Source organism: Colossoma macropomum, unplaced genomic scaffold (assembly GCF_904425465.1).
Source record: "Colossoma macropomum unplaced genomic scaffold, Colossoma_macropomum, whole genome shotgun sequence".
Lineage (NCBI taxonomy): Eukaryota > Metazoa > Chordata > Actinopteri > Characiformes > Serrasalmidae > Colossoma > Colossoma macropomum.
In genome coordinates this window covers 1,376,606-1,403,935 of record NW_023494803.1, presented here as the reverse complement: position 1 = coordinate 1,403,935, position 27,330 = coordinate 1,376,606, and the positions used below count along the sequence as shown (strand labels likewise).

General features: G+C 39.9%; 1 protein-coding gene across 2 annotated transcripts; it reads right to left on the bottom strand.

Annotated features, from left to right (window-relative positions):
• Positions 1-60: 60 nt before the first annotated feature.
• Positions 61-26,552, bottom strand: kctd3 (potassium channel tetramerization domain containing 3). Of its 2 annotated transcripts, none has more exons than XM_036592869.1 (18): positions 26,158-26,552; positions 23,515-23,568; positions 20,677-20,722; positions 20,445-20,518; positions 20,289-20,347; positions 19,605-19,685; positions 17,943-18,098; positions 12,234-12,327; positions 11,950-12,140; positions 11,732-11,847; positions 10,045-10,132; positions 9,107-9,223; positions 8,750-8,920; positions 7,711-7,866; positions 6,392-6,488; positions 3,865-4,067; positions 3,628-3,766; positions 61-2,439 (listed from the first exon to the last, which is right to left on the bottom strand). In XM_036592869.1, exons 1-18 carry the CDS (start codon positions 26,226-26,228, stop codon positions 1,872-1,874), a joined length of 2,481 nt encoding a protein of 826 aa, XP_036448762.1. In that variant the 5' UTR covers positions 26,229-26,552; the 3' UTR covers positions 61-1,871. The 2 variants fall into 2 exon arrangements, with proteins under 2 accessions (XP_036448762.1, XP_036448763.1); XM_036592870.1 differs by having other exon boundaries at positions 12,234-12,324.
• Positions 26,553-27,330: the final 778 nt, after the last annotated feature.

Below are 27,330 nucleotides of genomic sequence, written 5' to 3'. Positions count from 1 at the left end.
TACAATTACATAATAAACTTTATGCTCATTTAAACCATTTACAGTTCACTGCACTGATCTGTAATGATTTACAAGTGAAGTAAATCATTTTGAAATCAGATGAACCTTTGTGAATCACCCTGTATTTTGTCTCACATTAAACACAACTTAGACTGGAATGTTTTTCAACTGTCTGAAACCATCAATGCTGAGTGAAACCATATTGACTTTTCTTACTGTAAAAAAAGTGGTCTGCAAGTTTTCCCACCACACTTCAACACTTAAAGATCAAAGGGAAAATCTCTCCCAAACGACCCCACCCCCTAATTTATATATTAGTTTAATTCTATTTGTTTAGTTCTTGTTAAGAACATTAAAAGCTTAATTTTTTGGCACATTTTTTGCACTGTTTTTTTTAAGAACGTCTTTTTCATTAAATTCTCCCACAACAATAACCTCCCGGCGGCAGGAGTGAAACAGAGTGCACGCAGAAGGGAAATGTAAACGTAAAAATAGAATGTTTTCTTTGTTTGTTTGTCAAATGCTGAAATATATTCGAATTTTAAATACGTTACTTTACAAAATGAAATTATTATTTTGCAAAGGAAATAAGTAGGGAGCATAGCTGCAGTAAAAGCCTTCTAAATTAATGTTTATCATGTGAATAAAAACTTAAAAACACTAATGCTTTAATTTCATTAATGTATGTTATGAAACGAAACACTAGTTAAACATTCTGTGCTGCAAACAGGTTTCCTGGATGGTCTACCAGACTTGAAGTCATTGCCCATTCAAGTCAGAAGGCTGTCTTGGGTAAACAATTGTGCTCTTTTATAAATTATTTCTTTATTGAGCCGAGTGACTGATCTATTTATTCATCTGGAAAAAGGAATGTAGGTATAACTTAGTTTATTTATTTTGTTTATCATCTCTCATATTGCACTGTGACTTTGTTTATAAATTCCATGTATGTCAAATTGTTAAAGGTAAACTGTACAACTGTTAACAGTCCATAGTGAGTAGCTCTTTCACTGGAGGGACAGGCACCACCGCACTGTCTCCTGCATAGTATTGATGCAATTACTTTGTATTCTGTACTGCACATCACTCTTATTATTTATTGTTTCAGTATATTTTATAGTATTATTTATCTCTACCTACTTTTTATATATCTGTATGTAGTGTAGGGCAACACTTTGCTCCTGTTCATTTTGCTCTTGTTTTCTTCTTTACTGTGCTTTGAAGTGCTGCAATAGAAAAATTTCCCCCTGGGATTAATAAAGTGATCTATCTATCCATCCTTCCACCCATCCAACTTCCTCGCTGCTCCGCTCCACAGCACAAGTGCTGTATATATGAAAGGACGCTGCCGCACTGCTCACGCCATGCGAAGGCAGCATGTGAGAATCAGGCATAAGCCACTTATTACTTTTAGATATCAGGAGGCCTAGTTGGCAAAGTTATGTTCTTCTGTCTATCTGGTAGTCCTGTCAGTGATATTATTACCAACTGGCTTAGAACACATTATGAGCCACAGCAAAGGTTTTAAACATTCGAATGAACTTGTTCTGCTTATTTCATTAAATTTGATGAATATTCAAATTGTGAATTTTTGACAGCCCTGGTCCCATAAGAGAAGAAAGCTGCTGTAGTGTGTTTCACTGGAGAAATGTGTAGAAGGTTTCTGTAGTGTATTTTAAGGGGAACTGAAAACTTAATCCTATTCCAATTTTGGGGGCCTCGTGGCTCAAACAGGTTGAGAATCGCTGCTTTAACTCACCTTATCCTTATTAACGAGCCCTTGCTGAGTTGAAGAGGGTGGGAAAAGGCTAAAATATGCAGGGCAGGAGAAGCTGAGAACCACTGCTGTACACTTTACAGTGCACGAGGCATCACTCGCTCGTCGTGTCTGGGCCTTTGCGGTGGCGTGGGGAAGTGGATGCTTTAGTTGGAGAGGGTGAGGCAGTGCTGGAGGAGTCACTGCCTCCTGTGTCAGCCCCCATAGGCACAGAGCTCAGCAGAGGGACCGGAGGTGCCCTCTTCCGGCTCAGGAAATTCCCCTCGAACGCCCCCCTTCTCCTGCCCTCGGGCCGGCAGTCTGAAGCTCCCTCGTCGGACGAGTGGGTCCTGCGGCGAGGGTCTCCAGGGCTGTCTGGGGCCTGGCGGCTGAAGGCTGCTGCTGGACTCTCTGAGGCCCTAGAGTTCCACTGCTCTGTAGCCAAACTCTTCTTGTCCCCGTCTTCACCGTTGCTGTCACTCTGCTGCCGTGCCTCGTCCTCCGCACCGCACTGCCCATTGTGCTCCATCAGGACCTTGGCCAGGTTCAGGCTGTGAAAGTCACGGTAGCTGTTGAAGCTCTCGGTGCGGCGGGCACGGGCCAGCAGGGGGCTCTCTCTGTATGGCCGCAGGGCTCCGTACGTGGCCGTCTCTGGAATGGGATCTTGGGTCTGCAGCTGGAGACTGAGGAGAAAACAAATGTTAGAGGATGTTTCACTGGTTTACTCTCCAGTTTGGATTATTCCAGTGATTCTGTGTTGTGGGTTTATTACTTTTTATCCCTTACTAGAGAAAAAAAGCTTATGTTAGTTGTTTTTTAATCCTCACTAGAGAACTGTGCTTTGCATCCCATACATGGAAAGTGCAATTATTTAAAATTAGATAAAATGGTGATATTTGTAGTGTAGATATACGGCGCCTGGTTCCTAGTATTGTAATGGTGAACAATTTTGACCCAAACCACTTTGAATGAGTTTCGTTCACATCTAAACCACTGAATGATTAAGTAATTTTACAAAATGGGTGGAGTTCCCCTTTAAACTGCAGTGTTCAAAAGCCAACACTTCACTGGTCAATGATTTCTGTACTCCAGCGGACAAATTTAGACAGATTATGTTTACAGGAATGGTTTAGTGTCACATTTGATTTATCTGACATTTCTCATGTAGAAAGTGTTGTAAACTTATTACAAGATTATAAGTTATGTAATTTATTTTTAGATGTTTTTAACTTGTTTTAAATAATTTTACTAATCTGGTTCCTAGTACTAGGGCGGCACAGTAGCGCTGTCGCCTCACAGCAAGAATGGCCTGGGTTTGATTCCCGGCCGGGTGACCAGGGTCATCTCTGAGTGGAGTTTGCCTGTTCTCCCCGTGTCTGTGTGGGTTTCCTCCCACAGTCCAAAAACATGCAGTCAGGCTGATTGGACATGATAAACTTGCCCCTAGGTGTGAATGTGTGTGTGACTGTGTGTCTGTCTGTCTGTCTGCCCTGTGATGGACTGGCGACCTGTCCAGGGTGTATCCTGCCTTCCGCCCAATGACAGCTGGGATAGGCTCCAGCACCCCACCGCGACCCAGAAGGATAAGCGGTTTAGATGATGTATGTATGTATGTATGTATGTATATGGCTCCTAGTACTATAATGGGGAACAATTTTGACTCTGTAAATCTCTCTAGAAAGGCGCATTTCACACCAAACCACTCTGAATGATTCTGTTTACATGTAAACCATTAAATGATTAATACATTTTACAAAATCGATGGAGTTCCCCTTGAAGTCTCCAGTTTATAGTGCAGCAGTCATTAAAGCGGGAGCACGCTGACAGAACTCAGTGCTTTAAAGTGACCGGAAGTGAGAGCAGGTCTTGACCTGGAGCAGGACTCTCGAAGACGGCCGTGCTGCAGCACTGAGGGGGCGGGGCTGATGTTGGGCGTCGCGCAGCGCGATGTGCTCAGGTCACATTGGTCCAGCAACTTCAGAAGCTCCTCCTCTGTGGGCCCTCCCACTTCTTCAGAAAAACAATATGGCAATTGTTATAATATTCAATAATCAAACTTTCTTACACAATAACATTCCCTATATAGTAACTGGACTGTTATGTCCCACCAGCAGCGTCCCGCTTTGTTTTGTCATCACTTTTGTTGACCGTATCCATGGCTGTGGTTAGGTCCCACATCTGGATGCTGCCGTTGGCATGCCCGGTGAAGAGGTAGCGGCGCGGGCGGGAGCCCATGCGGCTGGAGCCTTCACACTCGCGCACCGTAAAACAGGTGATGGTGGTGCCGTCAACTGCCTGCACCTCGCAGATCCTGCAATTCAAGTAATAACATGTTAGCACTGGCTATAAATTTAATCCATCAGTTCTGGGCCTGGAGAGACAGATTTCAGCACGGTTTGGTGATTTTCTTGCTCAAACACATATTAAACTTCACAGTTAGATAAATATGTTGTGTTTAAGCAGGAAAATCAATACGCTGTGCTGAACTCCGGCCTTCCAGGACCAGAATTAGTTCAACTGTTTCCAACGAATGTGAAATATATTAGGTATATGACAGAATCTTTTTAGCTGCTTAGAAATGCTTTCAAAACTCTGGACATTCTGTGAAACTATGCTATATTTACAGCTATTAAACATAAGCCTGAAATAAGTGAGTGCATGTATATGGGTCAGTGACAAATAAGGCTTTAAAACTGATATAATTAAAAAATTCTTACTAAAAATAATATGACATGGATTTTTGTGTCTGCAAAAATCTATTCAACGTATTGATATTTGTTTCATAGCTTTGATAAATGGTATAAATTCATTTCTAGATGTCAGGTGGCGCAACCATACGCAACTTGGCACTACTGAAAACATGTAATAACTAGTCTATATTTGGACAACTGTATAAACTTTGAATCCAAATTTAAATATATAAACCTCCTTGGTGGATCATTCTCAGCACTGTGTCCACTCACTGTCCACTCTATTAGACACTCCTACCGTGTCGGTCCACCTTGTAGATGTAAAGTCAGAGACGATAGCTCATCTGCTGCTGCACAGTTTGTGTTGGTCATCCTCTAGTCCTTCATCAGTGGTCACAGGACGCTGCCCACAGGACACTGTTGGCTGGATATTTTTGGTTGGTGGACTATTCTCAGTCCAGCAGCGACACTGAGGTGTTTAAAAACTCCAGCAGCACTGCTGTGTCTGATCCACTCAGACCAGCACAACACACACTAACACACCACCACCATGTCAGTGTTACTGCAGTGCTGAGAATGATCCACCACCCAAATAGTACCTGCTCTGTGAGGGTCCATGGGGGTCCTGACCACTGAAGAACAGGGTAAAAGGGGGCTAACAAAGTATCAGAGAAACAGATGGACTACAGTCTGTAACTGTAGAACTACAAAGTGCACCTATATAGTAAGTGGAGCTGATAAAATGGACGATGAGTGTAGAAACAAGGAGGTGGTCATAATGTTATGCCTGATTGGTGTATTTTGAACAGCCAAACCAAAAAAATCAGATTCGGGCCCCTTTTACCTGCCGTGTGAACGTAGCCTTTGAGGCTTTCACACACAGCTTGTGGCTGCAACTCAGTTTCGCCCCACACACGACGAACCAGAAAACAATGACATTTTCCAAAAAGTTATAGCTGCTGGCACAAATTCTTAGAGGCATGTTAGTATAAAAGTCCTTCATTATCAAAGAGATGAGACATCTCAGGAAAGCAGAATTTACAGACAAAAGTTTTTCAGTTACTTTTAAAGCTGCCCTATTATGCAACGTTACAGTTTTTAAGGTTTCAGACATAAAATCATGCTGAACTACTTTTTATTTAGAATTTTATTTGGCTGATTTACAGTTTGTAATAGTTTATTTCATCTGCACATATAGTTGGCTGGTCACACCACCTGAAATTTTAGACTTGGGGAGGCATAAATGCATAAAATTTTATTTTTGATAACTTGAAAATGTATTCACATACAGAGGTATTGTATGATAATGTGTAAGTTATATATTTATTTATTTAATAGAAAGTAATGGACACAAAAAATGCACAGCATGGCGCTGACCCATATCGCTGTTGTCAGAAGAAAACCTTGTATCTCCAAAATGGTAACTTTACAGGAGAAGGAAAAAACATATTTTACTTTTAATGTAAGTCAATGGAACCAGATTTTTTCCAAGTCATTTTGGGCCGTTTATTTCGGTCCATTCATCATGAAATTTACACACAATGTAAAGGGAAACAGGCATTTATAAATTATGATAAAAACTGAAAAATGACAAAAATGGAGAAACAAGGTTTTCTTCTGACAGCAGCGATATACTAAATGAAACACTGTTTAGTACCTTGGGAGAACAGTGGTTTCCCATAGTACTAAGTTAAAGTGTGTTCGTGGCGATTCAGCCACTAGGGGGTGTAAAGAGACATTCTGTGGCCAGTTTGCAGAGGTGTGATATAAGAAATTAATTGTGGCTGGTATTAGGTAGTTCACTTGCATCTTCCCCTGTAAATACTCTTTAGCTGTACTAAAGGCAAAGAATCAAAATGTATAATTACAACAAATTTTGAATCATAATCAGATTAACACTATCATACCTGATCTGTGTCATAATGGGCCGTTTTTCCATACATACCTCTTTCCCGTAGAAGACAGACGGACAAAGAGTTTGTTGGTTATGGGGATAACTTTCTGAATAAACACTTGTTGGTCATCTCTCTCTCCAAAAGGACCTACATGGAATAATACATGCATCACGTTGTGTATACTTGTCTCCTGTTTGTACAGGGAGATTCACTTGAAAGAGGCCCCGAATATTCTGTTGTATCTCCCGTTAGGATGAAGCAATCCGAACCAAAAAAATACACTACATACCTTGACGTATGTTTAATCGATTGCATTACATGCGATGATGGAAGTGATCTCCGTTTTCTGCCAGACACATTTCGACGCAGCGCTCCATGTTCCTGAACTATCGGCAAGCATATCGGGGGGAATAGCAGCAATTTCACGTTGGATGTCTTTCTTCAAATCTTCCACAGTGCGAGGCTGGTTCCGATAGACCTTTCCTTTGATCATACCCTAAAGGAAGGAGTCTGGTGGTGTCAGATCCGGTGACTGTGGTGGCCAAAGCCCCTTTGACTGTGGTGGCCCATTTCTGCCATGCTCCTTGCTGATGTGTGACACGTTGCTCCATCTTGCTGGAAGTAACCTTCCATTAACTCATGATCATCCAGCTGATTCACAAACTGTTCAGAAATGTCCAGGTACACATCGGTGTTCACGGTGGTGTCAAAGAAAATGGAGCCTATGATGTGCAACCTCATTGCTTCAATGCAGGGGCATCTTGGCTTGCTCGAAGCTCCATATACTGAGGAGCTCATTGCACGTTGTTTTGTTAAGATTGCGTCATCCTAGAGACAGTTATTACAGAATATTTGGGGCCTCTTTCGAGTGAATCTCCCTGTATAAGCATAATAATGGTACACCTTCACTTGCATCTTCGCCTTGCCACATCCTATTAATTTCAGTGGAGAGCTCTGTGGTTCATGTTCACTTAAATTGCAGCAAAATCTGCCTTGGTGTGCGTAAAAAAACATTTAGCAGATTTTTACTTCATGCAAATGATGCGGCCGTTTGCATGGAGTCAAGCAGGAAAATTTCCTTAGCTAGCTCAGCTAGCTAGCGAGATTGGATGAGCTAACGTTCTAACTTATATGGACGACTGATGCATTCTGAGAACTGCAAAAGCACAGAGTCTGATATGGTTCCTTCATTTCCATAATAAAACTGACTCAGATATGCCCACTAGTGGTGAGCAGAGGGATCCTGCAAGCTGACTGTGGCAAGAAAAAGGGACCAAGTGGAGAGTTTCAGTCTTTTTGGTGAAAGAATTTTCACCTTCATATGAGCCCAATAGTTTAACTCAGTTCATGTGATGACTATCACTCTCACCTATGTCGTTGCCAGAGGAGTAGCTGCTGTGGCTCTCTGTCTCTTCCAGGGAGATGATCTTAAAGGAAGCCAGCGGCGTTGATCCCGGCTGGGTGGAGATCATGCCTCTGAAGCGCGTCACTGTCCAGGTTCGCACGTGGTTATTGTCAGCACACACTGCAACACAAAATGGTAGCATACTGTTTACATCTGCCCCATTCCCAGTCATTTTTACTCTTTTCTCTATCATTAAATGCACAAAATAGTTTTTGTTGAAGGGAAAGACACATTCCCAGGTGTTCCAATGATTTCTGAAAAGATGCCTCTGCATTAACACAATTCACCTCAGTATCTTTGCACCCTCTGTGCTCAAGAGCATTCCAAAGTCTGGAGTCACAGTTTAGAAGTGGGGAATCACATTGGAAGTACATGTATAAAATGGTTCTATTATGATGCTGATAGAGAGATAGATAGATTCAACCTTATTGTCTTTGCTCAGCAGAAGTACAAGGCAACGAAATGCAGTCAGCATCTACCAGAAGTGCAAATAGCGGCAATAGTGCAAAACGGACAGTGCAAATGTGAAAAAGCAGGCATAAATATGACGTATCTATGAAATATATAACTATATGAACAATATATACACAATTATAAATATATCTATGAATAATATATATATATGTATATATACACATAATACTATAAAGACAATATATACAGTATACTACACTACAGCTGTAGTGTAGTATGTAATACATCAAATGATTTGATGTATATATATGTTGATAGTGATAAAGAAATCTGCATAACATTGATAATTAAGTATAAAATTAACCCCCCACAACACCTAGTAATCGAATTACTGTATGTAAATAGTCATAGTATATTATTTATTATTTTATATCTTCTTTATTTTCCCAAAATACTTACTGAATAATGAATAAACCATCTTAAAATACCTTCTGGTGTCTACGCTGTAGTATTTCAGTCTACAGTGTAGAAGTTATTACTGAATAAATTTTACCATCCTTGTCTCATATCCACTTAAGAGCAATGTTACCTGATACCAGGTGCTTCTCAGACAGCATGATTTTAGTGACAGGGCTGCGGTGGACTGTGAAGGTCTGGAAGAGTTGTGGCCCAGATCCCACTGTCTCTGGGTGCTGCACTATTACGCGCACTGCCCCTGAACTGGTGCCATAAGCGATCTCTATCCAGTTTCCACTCACACCTGCAAACACAATGAGTTTAGCATCTAGGCACAATATTCAGTAACGTTAGATCCAAATTCCAGACAGTTAATCCTAAACACAGCAACACGGTGCAGTGAAAAACATTAGATGGTGTCAAGCAGCAACTTAAAAAGGGCTTAGAGCAGTTTAATATAATCATGTTCAGTTTGCTACAGGTCACCTACTGGTTTTGGGTGTTAAGTAGACACTGAGTGCTGTGATGGCATCATTTGAGGGGTCATGGTAGAGCTCGGTCACCAGGAGATCGTTGTCCTTCATTCTCAGTGGGAACTTCTGCATGTCTGAAAAAGGCGAGAATGCATTTAAGGTCCTTTATGAATCGTTTCCATCATGTGTGTAATATTCATTCATCAGCCAGAAATGAACCCATTCGCTAACCGTGTAGTCTGATCTTCAGAGTCTGACCAAATCAGACTGAGCCATAAAACTGCCCCAATATCAAGTTCAGCTCAGTTATGTCAGTTTCTGCCAGATCAGTATTAATGTTGTTTTGTTCCAGCCAGTCTGTAAAGCATCTTACAGCCCATTTAGTTTGGCGAATGGTGTTGGGTTCATTTCTGGCTGATTCCAGGTTGTTCAGCTGTTCTTCTGTCTCAGCTGCCGACTGAAAAGCTGCTCAGTGGTGACGACAGTTTGGGAATTTAGTGTTGTCTCATCTTCAGAGTCTGACCAAATCGGCTGGCGGTCAAATGTGATCTTTAAAGTGTCCATTTTCTGTTTGTGGCAAAGTAAGAAGTAAAAACGTTCAAATGTCTTGAGCGTCTCCTACAGCTGTCGAAGTCGTTGCTTAGCAACGGCGTCTCAGCGGAGTGATAGAGTGTTTGTGAAAAATACGTGATGTTATGGTGAAATAACAGCACGGTTAGAGCACTGCTCAACCAATCAGCTTGTGTGGCCGGAACTAACGGCTGTATTCAAGCTAAATAACACTAGCAGATTTCAGTGGCTGCAGCAGTTACTTCGAAATGGGTCATTTAGCTTTGTGAAAATGCGGCACTAAAAGGATAAAACAACGTCAATGTCACGCTGCTGATTCCTGTGCTATATTTTAGCTCAGCTAATATACAGCTAGATTTGACTGTAGCTGAAGTCACTGACTTACCAATGTAGTAAATAGAGCCATTGTTGCAACCCAGGAGCAGAAAGGACCCGGCAGTGTCACAGCTTGTAATGGGCACAACGTCCTGCACCTGCACAAAAAAGAATGGGTCTACCTCATCTCCACACCTTGCTTTATAAAAAGTGGCATACAAGAAAAATAGGGGTGTCAAACAGTTTCAAATAATTGTTATTAATCATTTGCCTTCAAAGAGGGGGTTTATTATTATCGCCCACTGCTAATTCTTCAGTGATATGAAGCTGAAGTCAGATATTCACCAGATTCTTGTTCAAATTTTCCTGTTCCACTTTAAATGGAGCAGCAGTTACATTCTGGTGGAACAGGAAAGTTAGCTAGCTAGCTACCGAGACATTAGCATGCTATTAGTGATTTTTTTATTCTAGTTATGAAGAAAACGACCAAAATACACTGAAACAACATTAAACTAAGATAAAACAGTGGTTATCATAATTTTTTAACGGAGAAAATTCTCACATTTCTGGGTTTCTTTGATCTCTTGTTCTCCATCTTGCTGGTTTTTCTTTTTTTCTCATAACTCTCTGTTTGGAGTCTCTGAAAAACCTCCGTTTGGAGGGTCATGTAGCCCCAACACTACACCCTACCCCTCTATCTCAACAAGAATCGGGACACCCTACCCCTAGACGTGAATGCGCAAAACAGAGGGCTAAGGGCTCGGTGGTAGGGGCGAGGGGTGAAATGGGATTGGGCCAATGTCTCAGGCACCATAAATAACCATTTACTGTAATACTTTTCAATGTATTTGTTTTAGAGCCATAAAACTCTTCAGACGTCTGGTTCCTCTCACCACCACCGTAAATAATTCTGAATCATTAAGCTTCTCTAGAACAGCACATTTCACATCGAGCCGCTCTGAATGACATCTTAACAATTTGAGTACAGAAAAGTTTAAAAATGTGTGGAACTGCTTTTAACAGTAATGTATTACTTTCAGTAAGCAATTAATGTTAGCAGTGTTTATTAATCCTGCTCTAGGACCCAGTGACCTGCACAGTTTCAACTATTCTCTGCCCCAACAAATCTAATCCAACTCATCAGCCGGTCATTAAGCCCTTCGTCTGTTGGGTCAGGTGTGTTGTGGTAAAACAGGATTACCTTAAGCCTTATTTATGTGGCAAACACAAACAATTGTTGCTGATTTTTCAGTATTATTGTTTGATTTTCATTATTTTATTATTTATTGGTTTGTTTATGTATTATTATTATTCATATTCTTATTTTAATTATAATTATTTTATTATTATTTTAGTCATTTTAATGAATTTTTAGTTTACTTTTTGATATTCTTCTTTTACTTTATTTGGATTTGGATTTTATTAACTTTTACATTTTTGCTACTTTTTAATTATTGTTTTATATTTTCTATTTCTATTTTCTATTATGTATGTTTATTATTAATGTTTAATTTTTTTATACTTACCTGATTTGAACCATTTTTTAATTAAATTTGCTTTTATTATTTGATATGTTCTTACACACGGTCAATCCCTTTTCCTGTATCAACTTAGCAACACTAAATGAGGGTCACCCTCAATGTTCTCTGAGGTTAAATAAAGGTTGACTGATTGATTGATTGATTGCTTGATTGATTGAAAACAGCTTTTTTTAATCTCAAATCCCGTGGCATGAGTTTTTAACTGAATGCTCTTACTTGCCAGTGCTGAGTGACTGCATTCCACACCCCAACCTTCCCAGTATGACTGGTGGCAACCAACTGACTCCCAATGAAGAACAGAGAGTCGACAGGCACTCCGAGACTGAACACACCTTTAAGGAGATAGAGGGACATTCATCAGGTATAGCGGAGGTAAAAGCCACATGATGTCTTGCCATTTTCTTCCATTTTGTTTAAGCCCCCCTTTCTCTCACCGATCTCATTCCCACTTCCACCATCCTGTATGCTCCACAGAATGATCCTGCTTTCTGACGACACCGCCACCATCTTATCTTTGTCTCCATGGGGACCACCTACTACCTTCGCATTAAGGGCCACACGCTCAATGGCCCAGTCCAGGTAAGGACTGGAGAACACCTGCTGCCATCCTGAGGATTCCTTTATCCTACACAACAGTCAGAGGCACATTGAGAAGGTGAGTCCAAGTGTTCCGATTACACTCATCGATGTGCTTCGTAATAGGCTTGAGAAGTTTTACCTGTAACAAATGACGAAATGAGCGTAGGCAGCAACAATCCAGTTATGATGGCCAGCGACTATTAACACCTTCCTGGGATCCACTGGTGATCCTGCTGAAATCCAGATGAACAGACAAAACAAACGTCATCTAACCTTTGTAAGCAAGGTAAACACAGTTAGGAATTCTTTTAAACCCACATCTAACTATGCATCTTTATTATTCCACAATGCTTTCATATTCAACAGCTGCTTGCTGCTTGCTGTACTGCAGTGTACTCTTATACAGGCCTCCAAACAGTTTTGGGAATGCAAATTAAAGCTGGAAATGGCATGAAAATCATTTAAACCCTATATTTATTTGAAAATAGTACAAAGACAACATATCAAATGCTGAAACTGAGAAATGTTATTGTCTTTTGAAAAGTATTTGCCCATTTTAAATTTGCTGCCAGTAACACGTTCCAAAAAAGTTGGGACGGGGGCAACAAAAGGCTGGTAAAGTTGTGTAATGCTAAAAAAAAACTAAAAAAAACAAAACAAAAACACCTGGAGGTTGACTGACAACAGGTCAATAACATGACTGGGTATAAAAAGAGCATCCAAGAGAAGCTGAGTCTTTCAGAAGTAAAGATGACCCCTGTTCACCACTCAAATAGTGCAACAATTCAAGAATAACGTTTCTCAACATAAAATAGCAAAGAACTTTTGCTTTTCATCATCTACAGTACATAATAACATTAAAAGATTCAGAGAATCTGGAGAAATCTCTGTATGTAAGGGACAAGGCCAAAAACCAGTATTTGCTGGCTGCGATCTTTGGGCCCTCAGGCAGCACTGCATTAAAAACAGACATGATTCTGTAGTGGAAATGCTGCATGGGCTCAGAAACACTTCTGAAAACCACCGTCAGTGTTACTGCAGTGCTGAGAATGACCCACCACCCAAATAGTACCTGCTCTGTGAGGGTCCATGGGGGTCCTGACCACTGAAGAACAGGGTAAAAGGGGGCTAACAAAGTATGTCTTTTTAAATTATGTAGTTATGTATTTCATAAATACGTCATATTTATGCCTGTTACTGCACATCTGCACTGTCCGTTTTGCACTACTGCTACTATTTGCACTTCTGGTAGATCCTAACTGCATTTTGTTGCCTTGTACTTGTACTGAGCTATAACAAAGTTGAATCTATCTATCTATCTATCTATCTATCTATTCTTAGGTTGAGCTCTGCTCTCAGCAGTCAGTGACAAAATCACGGACAAAATCAGACACAAGCACATCTGGCCATTTATAAGTGGATATATGGTGAACCAGCCACCTCAGAGGTGGCCATATGCCGTATACCTGTATATATACAGCACTACACTAGTGCATTAGACAGATGCCTGTTTGCCATCATAACAACCTCTAGATAATTATGTGCTGCCTGATAAATATATTTTGCAGCAACTTACAGATTTTGTCTAAAAGCTTTCCAGCTCAACTAATTCATTATGTTACATGTACGTACAGCCAGTACCAACGTTTTAACTGGTTTAAAACGTCATGCTGGAGTTGGAATGCAAGAACAGAAACGTTAAAATACCAGTTCTGCTGACAGTCATGCTTATAGTTACTCAGAATCAAGCAGTTTCGTCTCATTACAGATTTTATGTACCGACGCAAGCCAGCTGTGCTTTTGTGAAGGCCGACAAAATCGGCCTCTCTCATCATTCCTCTCACATGACTTGGCTGCGCACAGAGGACATAAAAGCCCTTTTAAGATGGCTTTCCCCACCCACTGCTGCTCAGCCAGTCAGTGGCCTGCTCTGTTTCTATGGTGCTATGGTGCTTCCTCCCCCTCCCTCTTTGTGCTGAAGATAAAGACAGTGGACTCAGCTAGACCAGCTCTCTTCACTCCGCTGGACAATGTCCTGAATGTTATGCTTGTTCATCTGTTCATCTTATGGTCTGCATAGACCCAGATCAGGCATCGTCTTGGAGTATGTAGGATTCACAAATGGAGAGTAACCTAATTACTCTGGGGTTCCTACTGGAGGAGATAATATACATCCTGTTCTTCATCTCTTATTAAATTCTAACATTCCTTATTTAAATAATGCTTCATTAACATTGCACAGACATGGTATAATGGCAGGTTTTACCAATACTCACCCACAACCTACAAGAACTGTTTTGATTAATGTAAAGATCGCACTGTACAACACCTCGTCACTCATATTGCACTGCCACTTTATTGTGTTTATTTGTCCACTAATATTGCACATTGCACTGTCACTGTGTTCATAAATCCATAAATGTCAAATTGTTAAAGTTAAACTGTGCAACTGTTAACATTTATTGCTACAGTCCATAGTCAGTAGCTCTTTCACTGGAGGGACAGGCACCACCGCACTGTCTCCTGCATAGTATTCATACAATTACGTAGTATTTCTGTACTGAACATCACTCTTATTGTTTATTATTTTAGTATATTTAGTGTATTATTTATCTACCTTCTTTTTATATATCTGTAAATAGTGTACTGCCAGGGTCTTTAATTAAAATTCAGTAAGGTCCAGTTACAGAAAATTTCCTCAAGCGAAGGTCCAGAACATCATAATGTCTGACTTGTATTATGATTCAGTGCCATATACTGTTTACTGAAGTAGCCTAGTAGGTATATCAGCATCTTATACAGTCAACAATTGAATATCAAATCAAGTAAAGTACAGTTCAGTCATATTTCAACAACATTTGTCAGTTTTCTCTTTTTAGGGTGCGACATGTGAAATAACTTCCCTCTGACTCACTTTCTCCTCCGACTGCTGTTTCTCGCCTCGTCCCTCGACTGTCTGTGCGTCACTCACTCCAGCCTCAGTGCTCATCGTAATGCACAGATGTGATTGGCTGAGTAGTGTCACGTGTGATATTTACAACACACGCGATTGGTCTTTGAGTCTCCCAGGCCGCCAAAGCCGTACCGTAAAGGCTAGAAAAGCTACACTGATTAAAATAGGACCTATTAGTGACCTCTGGTGTACGGCAATACTTTGCTCCTGTTCATTTTGCTCTTGTTTTGCTCTTTACTGTGCTTTGTACTGCTGCAATAGAAGAATTTCCCTCTGGGATTAATAAAGTGATCGATCGATCGTTCTGTCTATCCATCCATCCATCCATCCATCCAGAGACTGAGCACTAAGTTGTTTATTAGAAAGATGTAATGATCTAGTTGATCTGATAACACATGTTCAATATTCTTCTTTGTGAGAAATGCTAATAAGTTTAAATTTCTTTTGTTTGCACTGGAATAGTGCTTCCCTCACAGTTCTAACATCACAAACACAATACCTTTTTGTACTGGGATCTACACAAGTGGTTTTCAGCCTGTGAGTCAAGCTGATTAATTACTAGGGGCCATCGGCATAACAAGCTAGCTATGTTCATATTTTCAGTCTGCGCGTTTACATGTGCACCAACATCACTGTCCAATCATTAATGGATTTCATCAGTTCTCTGATTATTCAAGTGATCATGTAAACAGCATTCTCAGATCAGATTAAGGCCATTATCGGATTTCACGAAATCTGATAAAGAGAGCTGAATTTCAGCTCACTAACTGGGTTTTTCAGCGCATGTATACTCTTACTCTGATTTCCTTCATTTTTCATGTGGGCAAATGTAACTAGATAAAGGCAGAGCCTTCCCAGTCACAGCAAGCAGCATTAACACTGGAGCTGCAAGATGGCAGGAAAACACTTATGGATGCTTGATGAAACAGGAAATTTTAATATTCTTCTTCTTCTAGATGACACACTGGCTGTGTTTACATGCAAAGATTTTTGCCAATCTGATTGAATACATTCTGATTACAGATTCAGACTGAGGTGTTTATGCTCACTCTATTCAGCAATCTGGTGGAAAATCTTCGTTTACATGCTCAACACAAGTAATACAAAAAAGGACGCGCATGTGTGGAGAACCACTTAGAGTACACGTTACCATGACAGCAAGCATCACGTGAGTCCAGTCAGAGTGAGATGAGCAGCAGTGAGCAGCGCTTGTGTTTTTAACTGCTTTAAAATGATGTCAGACTCAGGAAAACGTCCTTCACATGTCCTTATTAAAGAAGGCCGAGAGGAAGACGTCGTGTTCTGAGACACATAAGCTGGACGTCCGTCCCACCGCCGTCTTTTAAAGATCAGAGCATAAACTTCATCTCCTCTGCAGACCAGTTTCTGCTCCGCCATGTTGAACGGTATAAACTTTCACTATGACGTGACGAACATGATCAGAACGGACGTAAACTTTCCGATAGGGAATGTAATCAGATACAGGCGTTTACACGGATATTATTCTTCTATTTAATGGATTATTTACAGGATTACCCACCTCACTCAATCTGAACTTGTATTCCGAACGGCCTCAATCAGACTAGGGTTAGCCCTAACCCTAGACTATTCTGACTGAGGTGTTTACATGGATGCATTCTATTCCGATTGAGATATTAGTCGGATTATTAGGCTGCATGTAAACGTGGCTATTCATACTTGTCGCTAAATGGACTCCACGCTAAAAAAAAAGCTGCAGAATGAAGTTTGAATTTTACATCTTCTGTGAATTTACTGGCGGGCTGCTAACCAGAAACGCCATTACGGCCTGTAGGCTCAGACTTTTCCCGTTATCAGTTTGGCCAATCAAAAACATTTCTGTTTTTGATAATATGGAATTCATCCATCATGGATAAATGGCTACACACAGAAATTTTAGGACTTTTTGGTGTTTATTTTTTTCTTTTGGCTGTTGCTGCTTAGTGACATCATCACTTAATCCATTTTTCGTCCATAACACGGTTAGAGAGTTACATTTAATGAACCTCCCTGTTCAAAAAAATCATAGAACCCATTAAAAGTGTCTGTTGGTTCCTGGTGGTGACCAGTAGTCGCTGATGGGTTGATATCACAGTGTAAAGGATTTTGATTGTTTAATCAGCTGTTTTGGGACTAATTCCACATACATTTGATCATTTCCTAATGTTTCATCAAGCCAATTCCCGTTAGGAAGCAAAACCATCAGGTTTTATTCCTAACGGCCCTGCAAACACAGCTATGTTGTGACAGCGTCGTCTGCTTGGTGCTCTCTACACTGTCACAACATTCAAATGTAGTTCCTCAGAAAGTTATGAACGTTGTCTGACAACTTTCTGGGAGGTTGTAACAACGTTGACAAGACAGCGAAAGTAATCGGTGCTGTGTTGACTGTACGCTGTCACAACCTCCTAGAACGCTTAAGTTCTATTTTAATCAATATTACAGTTTTTGATAACCAGTTCTGATGGTCTTCAGCTTGGCTTTCATGAGTTTCAGTAGCCTTTTTGTTTTTTTCTGCAAATAAAGCCGACACTCATGTCTGATCGCTGTGGAAGGTTTTATTTGGAAAGTTTCTATATTTAATTACCTTATTATCAGTATGGCAACTATAATAAACATTCAGTGTAGCTCTTGTTGCCCAGCAGTTCGTGGTTCTGTTTTTCCTCATAAAACTGACAAACAATGACGTGGCAGAGCGGCACTGACGTCATCAATAGGCTGGCGGTGCACTTCAGGCTGAGAGTGCACATCTGCAGCCAGACCTTCTCGATTGTTTTGTTATATTTGCTTGTCTTTCCAGACCTTTTTTTTAAACCAAATCTGCCTTCCTGAAAACGTCTGAACCATGTAGGATTAAGCAATAACTTTGTTACTCACCGAGTCTTGTTGACTCCTCCCCTCCAGAAGGCCCAGGCAGGGCTGACTGTGGGCAGGAGCGTGGGAAGCCCCCCTCTGCTCCACTGGGGCCTGGGCGCTCCTCCTGGCCGGCAGCAGCTGCAGTCTGCCCACCAGCAGCTTTGCGGGCCGGAATAGCTGTAAGAAAAACAAGCCAAGAAAATCTCTGAAGTCTGACCAGTACTGTCAGTGTAAGTGTGCTGGGTTTACTGTATGCTGTTACAATCAATTAAAAATCAGTCATTTTAACATTTAATGAAGCCACTCAAACCAGAATAACATAACTGTCAATTAAGGCTGTCATATACATGTTAGTAATACAATGATCTGCCTATTATTTTGCTGATTAATCAATAAAACAACAAAAATCAATTCAACTAAACAGAACTAAATATTTGCAGCCCTGGGTAAGATTTTTTGTAGTGTAAAGAGCATTACTGAAAAACACTGACTGTGCTGCTGCGAGTCGCCCTGTAAAAGGGTCATTCTACAGAAACGTCCACTTTTCTATCTGTCCATAGGAGTCACTGGTGTTACTGATCCTCATTGGTGTTACACATAATAAAGGAACACCAGAGACATTTTTAATGAAAAATGCATTTTACAAAATAACTGCTACAGAGCATCAAACCACATGTTGTCAATCATGGAATATCCACTAAAATATGGAATTTAATCCATTTGTGTTCTGTTTTTTCACAGTTACCTCAGAATAAAGTCGGTCACACCAGTGACTTCAGCTAAAAGCTTCATATGAAATCATGAGCTAAATGAGAAAATCTCTGATAACTGAAAGACACAGTGGACTCACCATGAGCTTTTCTTCATAGATCCTCAGAAAACAGGTAAAAGGAAGTCAAGTGATGTCATCAGTGTGACTTTTATTTCAAAATAAGAGATTTTTTGTTACGCAGTAACACCAGTGACACGACTCCTGGGGAACTTTCATTATATATTTTATAATATTTATTTGGCGTTTGTTTTCTTTATGTCATTTAATCCATATATTCCATAGTCATGTATAGATTATTGCAGTTAAAATTGCAGAAAAACATGTTTTTTCTTCAGGATATGGCCTCAGCCTTCACACACGACTGTGGGGACGAGCACCTCTGTGGTGACTGTAATTCTATATGACTGATTTAATAACCAATATTGCTGAATTGAGGCTCAAGAAGGTGTAATTGTTAAAATAACTTATTGTTTTATTTTAAAATATAAATAAATTGTAACCCTAACATGTTTTTGATGTGTAATATATCTGTAAACGCTAGGGACACAAAAATGGACATTTCTGTAGAATGATCCAAAACCTGTAATAATAATTTAAAAAAAATAAGTCAGAAACATTAGGTGGGATTTCCTGGAAGATTTCCCAGGAGTCTCTAAATCCCCAAAACTTCAAAATGTAGCATTAAATATATAAACGGGGTGTTTATCAGGCTGTTTCTTACTGAAACAGTGATTTATAAGAGAATCTGAAATGTGCATCACCATGCAAACTGGCTATTAATTACTGCAGATTTATCAAGAAGGTAACTTTTAATCAACTATTATTTTTAAATCCAGTAATCAAGCAAGTTTAATTAAGTTTTCATGCCAGCCTTGTGGTCAATACTTGTCCTATTAATGAGCACATAGTACCTGGCGGTGGGAGGTATCCATGAAAAAGCACACTTCCACATGATGATCTTTCTAGCTCCTCACATAACAGCAAACGTCGAACTAACAGCAGACAAAAGGTGTAAAAAGGGGAAAATAAAATTAATGAACTCACTCTATTTGCAATGTATAGTACAACCCCACTTCAAAAAGGTTGGGACGCTGTGCAGAATGTAAATAAAAACAAAATGCAATGATGTGCAAATCATTTAAACCCTGTATTTCACTGAAAATGCTTCGAAGACATGAAATGAAAAATATGACAAATCAGCCCCTGAACTGTGGAGCAGCTGAAATCCTATATAAGAACAGGAAAACATTTCACTTTCAAAACTACAGCAGCGTCTCCTCAGTTTCCAAACGCTTACAGAGTGTTGTTAAGAGAAGAGGTGATGAACACAGTGGTAAACAGGCCCCCGTCCCAACTTTTTTGGAACGTGTTGCTGACATCAAATTCAAAATGGACAAATAATTTTCAAAAAAACAATAAAATTTCTCCGTTTCAACATTTGATATGTTTTTTAAAGCATTTCCAATGAAATATAGGGTTTAAATGATTTGCACATCATTGCAGTTTGTTTTTATTTACATTTTTCACAGCGTCCCAACTTTTTTGGAAATGGGGTTTTAAAATGTAAACTTAATAAATGCCCGAGTATGTCATACCTAAAGGTGTAATTCCATAAAACTCAGCTTCATGCCGCAAAATGCTTATATTAACCCCCCTATAAGAGAGTTGGAAGTTAATGAAAAATCATACCTAGTACTTCCACTAATATATGACATATATGTTTACATCACAATCAGTACGTCAAAACTCACCGTAGGTCTAATTCTTTTGTCCGAAGGAAGTTTAAAATGGGCACGAATGCTGTTGGGTCCCTGTCAATAAATATCTGTGGTACAAAAAAGTATTTGATGTTTTCAGGTTGGTTGCACGATTTGAATGACGTAATCACTATTTTTAGTTCACTGATTACAATATAAGTCAAATACAACGACATTTACTTAATATAGAATAGAGAGAATGTGCAGAGGTCACGGTGCTACTTACAGCTCCAGTTTCATCCCTTAGTGTTGATATTCTCCCACTGAGCAAACTAGAGGACAGAGAGGACGTGAATAAGACACTTGCATCTGTGTTTTATCTACAACAACTGTAGTTTTCCCTCTTGTTGGAATGAAATTCTAAACATCTGGCAAATTCTATGATTCTGTGGACCAAACTCACCTTTGCATCGAAAGATTTCTACATGCAGTACTGTGCAAAAGTCAGAGACCACCCATCATTCATTTAATTCCCAGTAAAAACTGCCATTAAGTACAAGTTTTTCTTTTTTAGATTTTTCTATAAGAACTGGATATAAGACGACCTGCTTGTATAAGAAAAAACACTGAGTGCGTATACATGCACACAATAATCCGATCATAATCAGATTTCTGCAGTTATCCGATTATTTAAATGGTCACGTAAACACCATACTCTGATCTAGAAATCTGATTAAGAAATCTGATAAAGAGCTCAGTAATCAGATTTCTCAGTGCATGTAAACTCTTACTCTGATTTCTATCGGATTTCTCAGTCTGCGCGAGATCAGACAGCGTATGTTGCTGTTTAAATATACAGGATTTAAATATTCTTCATCTTCTAGGTGATGTACGTTCATATTTTCCACTAATAAGACTCAAAAAGCTGCTCATGAAGTTTGAGTTTTATGTCGCGTCTTCTTCTGCGAGTTTATTGGCTGGTTGCAAAGCAGAAATCCGATTACTGCCTGACTCACGTAGACCTGGAGTTTCCCATTATTTCCCCGGAGTATTCCCTGATTACTCAAGTGCATGTAAACATGTTGATCGGATTACTGACAAAATCAGATTTTCTGCAGTTATCGGATTACTGAGCGCATGTAAACACACTCACTGGGCCTCATTCACCAATATCTTCTCAAGTTCTTCCTTAAATTTGTTCTTGTGTATTCATGAAGCAAACACTGCAACCAACCTCTAAGACTGAACTTTGAAGGTTGAAGGTGTGGAAAAATCATTTTTCAGCTTTTGACATCATTTAAAAATACCTGTGGCCCTTTACATTATTTGTAAATTTCATGATGAATGGAGCAAAGGAAATGACCAAACATGACTTGGAAAAAATTCTGGTTGACTTACATTAAGAGTAAAGGAGGTTTTTTCCTTCTCCTGTAAAGTTACCATTTTGAAGATACGAGGTTTTGTTCTGACAGTAAAAATGAATAATAAGTAATGCCTGTTTTGACTGGAAGACAAATAAACGAAGGTGGTCTCTGTACAATACTGTAATCGATTCTACATAAATTTTCAGATCAGCAGTTTGGGACATATTTGTTCAAAATCATGATGATTTTTATGATATTTCATAGCCACACTGGCAACATTTCATCAGAATCAGAATTTATATTCGCCAAGTACCAGATGTACAAGGAATTTCTCTTGGCACACGTATCAAAATAAAATAAAATCCAATTAAAGGCGACCATGTAAGCTACGACAACGAATTTTAGCCTTCACCAGTGGTGGACAGTAACAAAGTAAATGTAATTCGTTACTGTACTTCAGTATTTTTTTGTTTATCTGTACTTTTTACTTTCACTCCACTACATTTCAAAGTCAAATATCTCACTTTTTACTCCACTACATTATGAGAAATCTGTCGCTCCTTTTGGTTTATGTGTGTAAAAAAACGTAACACGTCAAAACGAAAGAAGCGCAAAGCAAGAACACCAATCAGGGCACAGCGGTCACTTTGTTTAGAGCTTGTTTTGACCTGTTGGTCATACCAACCCAGTGCAGCACACGGTTCAACATCAGTGCAGCAGCGTAAAATTTTGGGAGAGTCTATTCAACATAAATGATGAACTAACCTAACTTTGTGTAAACAGACCACAATATAGAAATATGTACACATATGCAGTTGTGACTGACGTGTCTTTATTCTGAATTTATACAAACAGTATTTCATTTTATAGTAAATTTGTTTTGTCTAGTTTATGTTTATGAACAGAGACCTACAGATGCAGTTTAGTAAAGGAAACTCATTTGTGAATCTGAGTTTAAAGTTTTTATTAAACTTAAACTTGTAACTGAGTTCAAATAAATCTTAAACTGAAACTTTGCTTGTTTGTAAAAAGTGATTTCAGAGCCACTCAGTTCTACCTGATGGAAACTGTTTGCCTTCAGTGTTTTGTGCTGATGATAATTTTAATAGACATCAGCGTCACTAATTAATGACCTTCTATTAAAAGACTGGTTTACCAAGAGTGACACTGGAGTATTTTCACCTAAACTGAGTTAATGAAGCGAGTCTTGTTACAAAAATGATAATAGGACATCAGAGTCATAATTAATCTTTTAGTACTTTTACTTTCGATACTTAAGTACATTTGAAGGCAAATACTTTAGTACTTTTACTCAAGTGGAGGTCTAAAGGGAGGAACTTCTACTTTTACTGCAGTAATATTTTACCTTGGGTGTCTCTACTTTAACTCAAGTACATGGTTTGTGTACTTCATCCACTACTGGTTTTCACTTACAGTTACATGTTAACTCTGATAACGTAGTCCAGTGTTTCTGATACCAATTCAGACAAACAAACAAATTGTAAGGGCTTGAATTGCTGGAATCAGCGCTTGCTTGCAGAAAATGTTCTTATCAACAACAAAAGTGGACTTTGATCAGTGCTGTTCATCTTACAGGTACTGGGCCAACGGATGCATTACAGCTCACAAGACAGTTATATAGAGTTTACAATAAATTAGGGTTGTTTTTTTAAGAATTCATAAGAATTAACAAGTCAAATATCTTTAATATTTATTAGTTATTAAAATTTGTGTATGTTTTAGTAGGCTGGTAATTTTACCTTGAGAAGAAAGAGTCTGGAATCCACATGAGAGTCTGTCTGGATGTGCTAAATCTGAAAAAAAAAGAACAAATAAGATTCATTTCACCAAACTTTTTGATTCTCTGTTCACACTTACGTTAGCATAGTCACCATTTCTCATACATCAGACGTTCTCAATCAACTTGCTGACCTGCACAGTGTTGTTTCATCTGGGTTGGTTGTAGTCTACATTTTGAAAACAGGCAAATGATTCTGCTGCATTTATTCATGTTTATTCCTGATTGTGTTAAAACTTATGTATTATGTAATATTATTGTTATTACAGTGCCTAGTTGTAGCCCAAACCGCTCATGTGTTGTTTGAAGCCGTAATATTGTTTTGTAAATTTGTCTGAATTCATTGTGATACAAAACAATAAACTGAACAATGAATTTTAATTGTTATTAATATCTGAGATGAATTCCTGCCATCTGTCATTCTCATGTTCTCTTTTTCATCTCGTTGTTGTTTATTCCCATATAAAACGCAGCACGTTCCAGGTCTTGGAAAACTGATTCACCTTAATCAGCTAATTATACTTGTCCACAACTTGTTTATGATTTGCTGCAGCGTAAGAAAATCAAGAAAAGCAGATACTGAAACAAATTAAGTTGGCATTACAACTCTTCTACGCTTTTGAATGGTTTCTGCAAGGTGTTCCACAGGGATCAGTTCTGGGCCCTCCACTTTTTGTCATGTACATGTGGCCTTGTGGACAAATAACCCGTCATTAAGGTCTCAAATTTCACTGCTAGGCTGATGATGCTCAGATCTACATCTACGTTAGTCCTTCTGCCTTACTATGCATCCAAAACATTAAGCAGTGGATGATATATGACCCGCCTCCACCTTATATTGAGCATGAAAGATGCTGAAACACTGATCCACGCTTCCGTAACATCACACCTAGATTACTGTAATCACTTTATTGGCATCCCAGTAAAAATCCTGCAACACCTTCAATGCGTTCAACGCTCTGCTGTTTGCTTACCTGTCTCTCTTCTAAAGAACCTCACATCAGCCCAGATCTCTATCGCTTATCCATTTATTTACGTATCCAGTTTAAGGTCCTTCTCTTGATGTTCAAGGCCCTGAATGGTCTAGCACAGAGGTCACTAATAGGCGGACCGCGGTCCAAGTCCGGACCCAGACACTGTCCTATGCGGACCTGGACCTATAATCGATAAACCATGGATAATTGTTTAATTTTGATGGGGTGGTCCTGTTTTAATCGGCGTATCATTTCTAGTCATTACAGTATCGGTTTAGCGACCCACAGACCAATCGCATGCGTTGTAAATATGACACGTGACGCTACTCAGCCAATCAGATCTGTGCATTACGATGAGCACTGAGACTCAAGTGAGTGACGCACACACAGGGGAGAAACAGCAGTCGGAGAAGAAAGTGAGTCAGAGGGAGGTTATTTCACATGATGTGATCTAAAAAGAGAAAACTGACAGTAAATGTTGTTGAAATATGACTGAACTGTACTTTATTTGGTTTGACATTCAGTTGTCGACTGTATAAGATGTTGATATACCTACTAGGCTACTTCAGTAAACAGTATATGGCACTGAATCATAATGCAAGTTAGACATTATGATGTTCTGGACCTTCGCTTGAGGAAATTTTCTCTAACTGGACTGAATTTTAATTAAAGACCCCTAGTCTAGCATATCTGACCTCCTTCTCCCCTGTACTCTGAGGTCCTCTGATGTGGGCCTCTTGGTGGTCCCTGCCTTAAAATGGGGGCAGATCTTTTAGTGTCATGACCCCTAAACTATGGAACTCACTTCCTTTATCTTTCTGAAACCGATCCACCTCAAAACTTTCCAGCTTTCTCAAAACTTTCATTCTTCCTCTTTTCTCTCTTAGTGATTTTTGTTTGTTTTTTTTTGTTTTGGCCAATAAGATTATGTAAAGTTCTTGTTAAGTGCCGTTGTGTGTGTGAAAGGCACTAAATTGCTATTATTATTATTATTATTATCAATAAACTTCACTTCTCGTTGGTTGGTCAGTCATTTGTAGAGGTGGGTAATCCAGGTCCAAAAAGCAAAAACCCTCTCCAGGATTTTGTTCCAACTGCCTGAACACCTTTGCCGCTGGTTTGAGCAAATTAGAGAAGTCAAGCAGTTGGAACAAAATCCTGGGGCGGGATTTTTACTTTCTGGACCTGGATTACCCACCTCTAGTCATTCGTGTCCCTCTACTTTAGCTACTCCAGCTAATTCTACTACTTCCAAAAACTGGGCCTGAAGGAAGCCTAAAGGTGACTGTTCTCCACCTGATATCATCTCGAAGGTCTCAAACCGCCGTGGTTCTTGCTCTTCCTTCTGTTTGAAGCTAAGACCACCGCTCCACACTCAGTCTGCTTACTGTAAACAAGCCCATGCGCCATAAAACTCCGCGTTAGTGAGGGGAGGCAGCTCGCTTATGTGTCGTATTATGGACTTTCCAGCAGCTCAGCAGCTCCAAACAAGACACTTTAACTGCGTTTAGAAACACCAGAGACGAGACGGAGAATCTGAGGACCTTCCTGGCTGAGTTACCGCTGGCGACCGTGTTTTTAGCACGTAACTCACAACACTGGCCCCAAGTTTCTGACGGCCGTTTGCTCACCTCGTCCCGCCGACGTTGAGCTGGATGATGTCACCCATTCCAGATGTGGAGCTGCTACAAATTCCAGCCATTTTACCGGACTAAGCGCTGTTTTTATGCTCGGAAGAGGAATTATATTCTGTCCTCGAGCTCCCGTTTTCGCCCAGTTATGATATCATCCCGTTCGCTCGCGCTTCCTCGCGAGCCTCCAAAAACAAAAAACTAAGCGTCACGCGCGGCGAGGACGCCTGTCGCTGCTGCTCGCCATGTTTTGGGCGGCGTTGCGGATAAAAACGTGGCGAGAACCACAAAACCGCCGAACCGCCGCGTTTCTGTGGTCTGTTCAGCGGCCGTGCGGAGCCGCCTGACCCGCTAGTTCTGTTAGAACAGACTGTCCCTGCCAGTATCGACACAGCCAATCAGAGGGAAGAGCGTCAGTCGTACCGACCCGCCCCGGAGCTCCTATTGGCTGCAGCGCGGTGCTCGTCATCTGTCGCTTTAATGGTGTAGGGAGGCTGCAGACAACGGCCTTGAGGAGGACTTGTGGTCAGTAGAGCTGAGTTCAGTTCTGCGTTGCTTGACGGACCTACTGGAGGTCCAGTGTTTACATGCGTTAAAGCAATAACCCACGAGAGGCCGTGGGTTACCGTGATTTTATCACGGGGAAGGTGTTATTTGCCTAAAACTCCCTTCCCCGTGATAAAATCGCAGTAACCCGCTGCCTCGAGGGGCTTATTGCTTTCATAAAACATTAAATATATTAAAATGCACAATGTTATAGATAATTATTAAAGGTATTATTAATAATAACCGACATAAACAAGTATTCCGCCAAGAAATGTAGTTCCTTTAGAGTGCGGTATCGTTGCTAAGCAACAGTGGTGGATGAAGTACACAAACCACGTACTTGAGTTAAAGTAGAGACACCCAAGGTAAAATATTACTCCAGTAAAAGTAGAAGTTCCTCCCTTTAGACCTCCTCTTGAGGAAAAGTACTAAAGTATTTGCCTTCAAATGTACTTAAGTATCGAAAGTAAAAGTACTAAAAGATTAATTATGACTCTAAATGTCCTATCATCATTTTTGTAACAAGACTCTTCCTTAATCGACTCATATTAGGTGAAAATACTCCAGTGTCTCTCTTGGTAAACCAGTCTTTTAATAGAATGTCATTAATTAGTGACGCTGATGTCT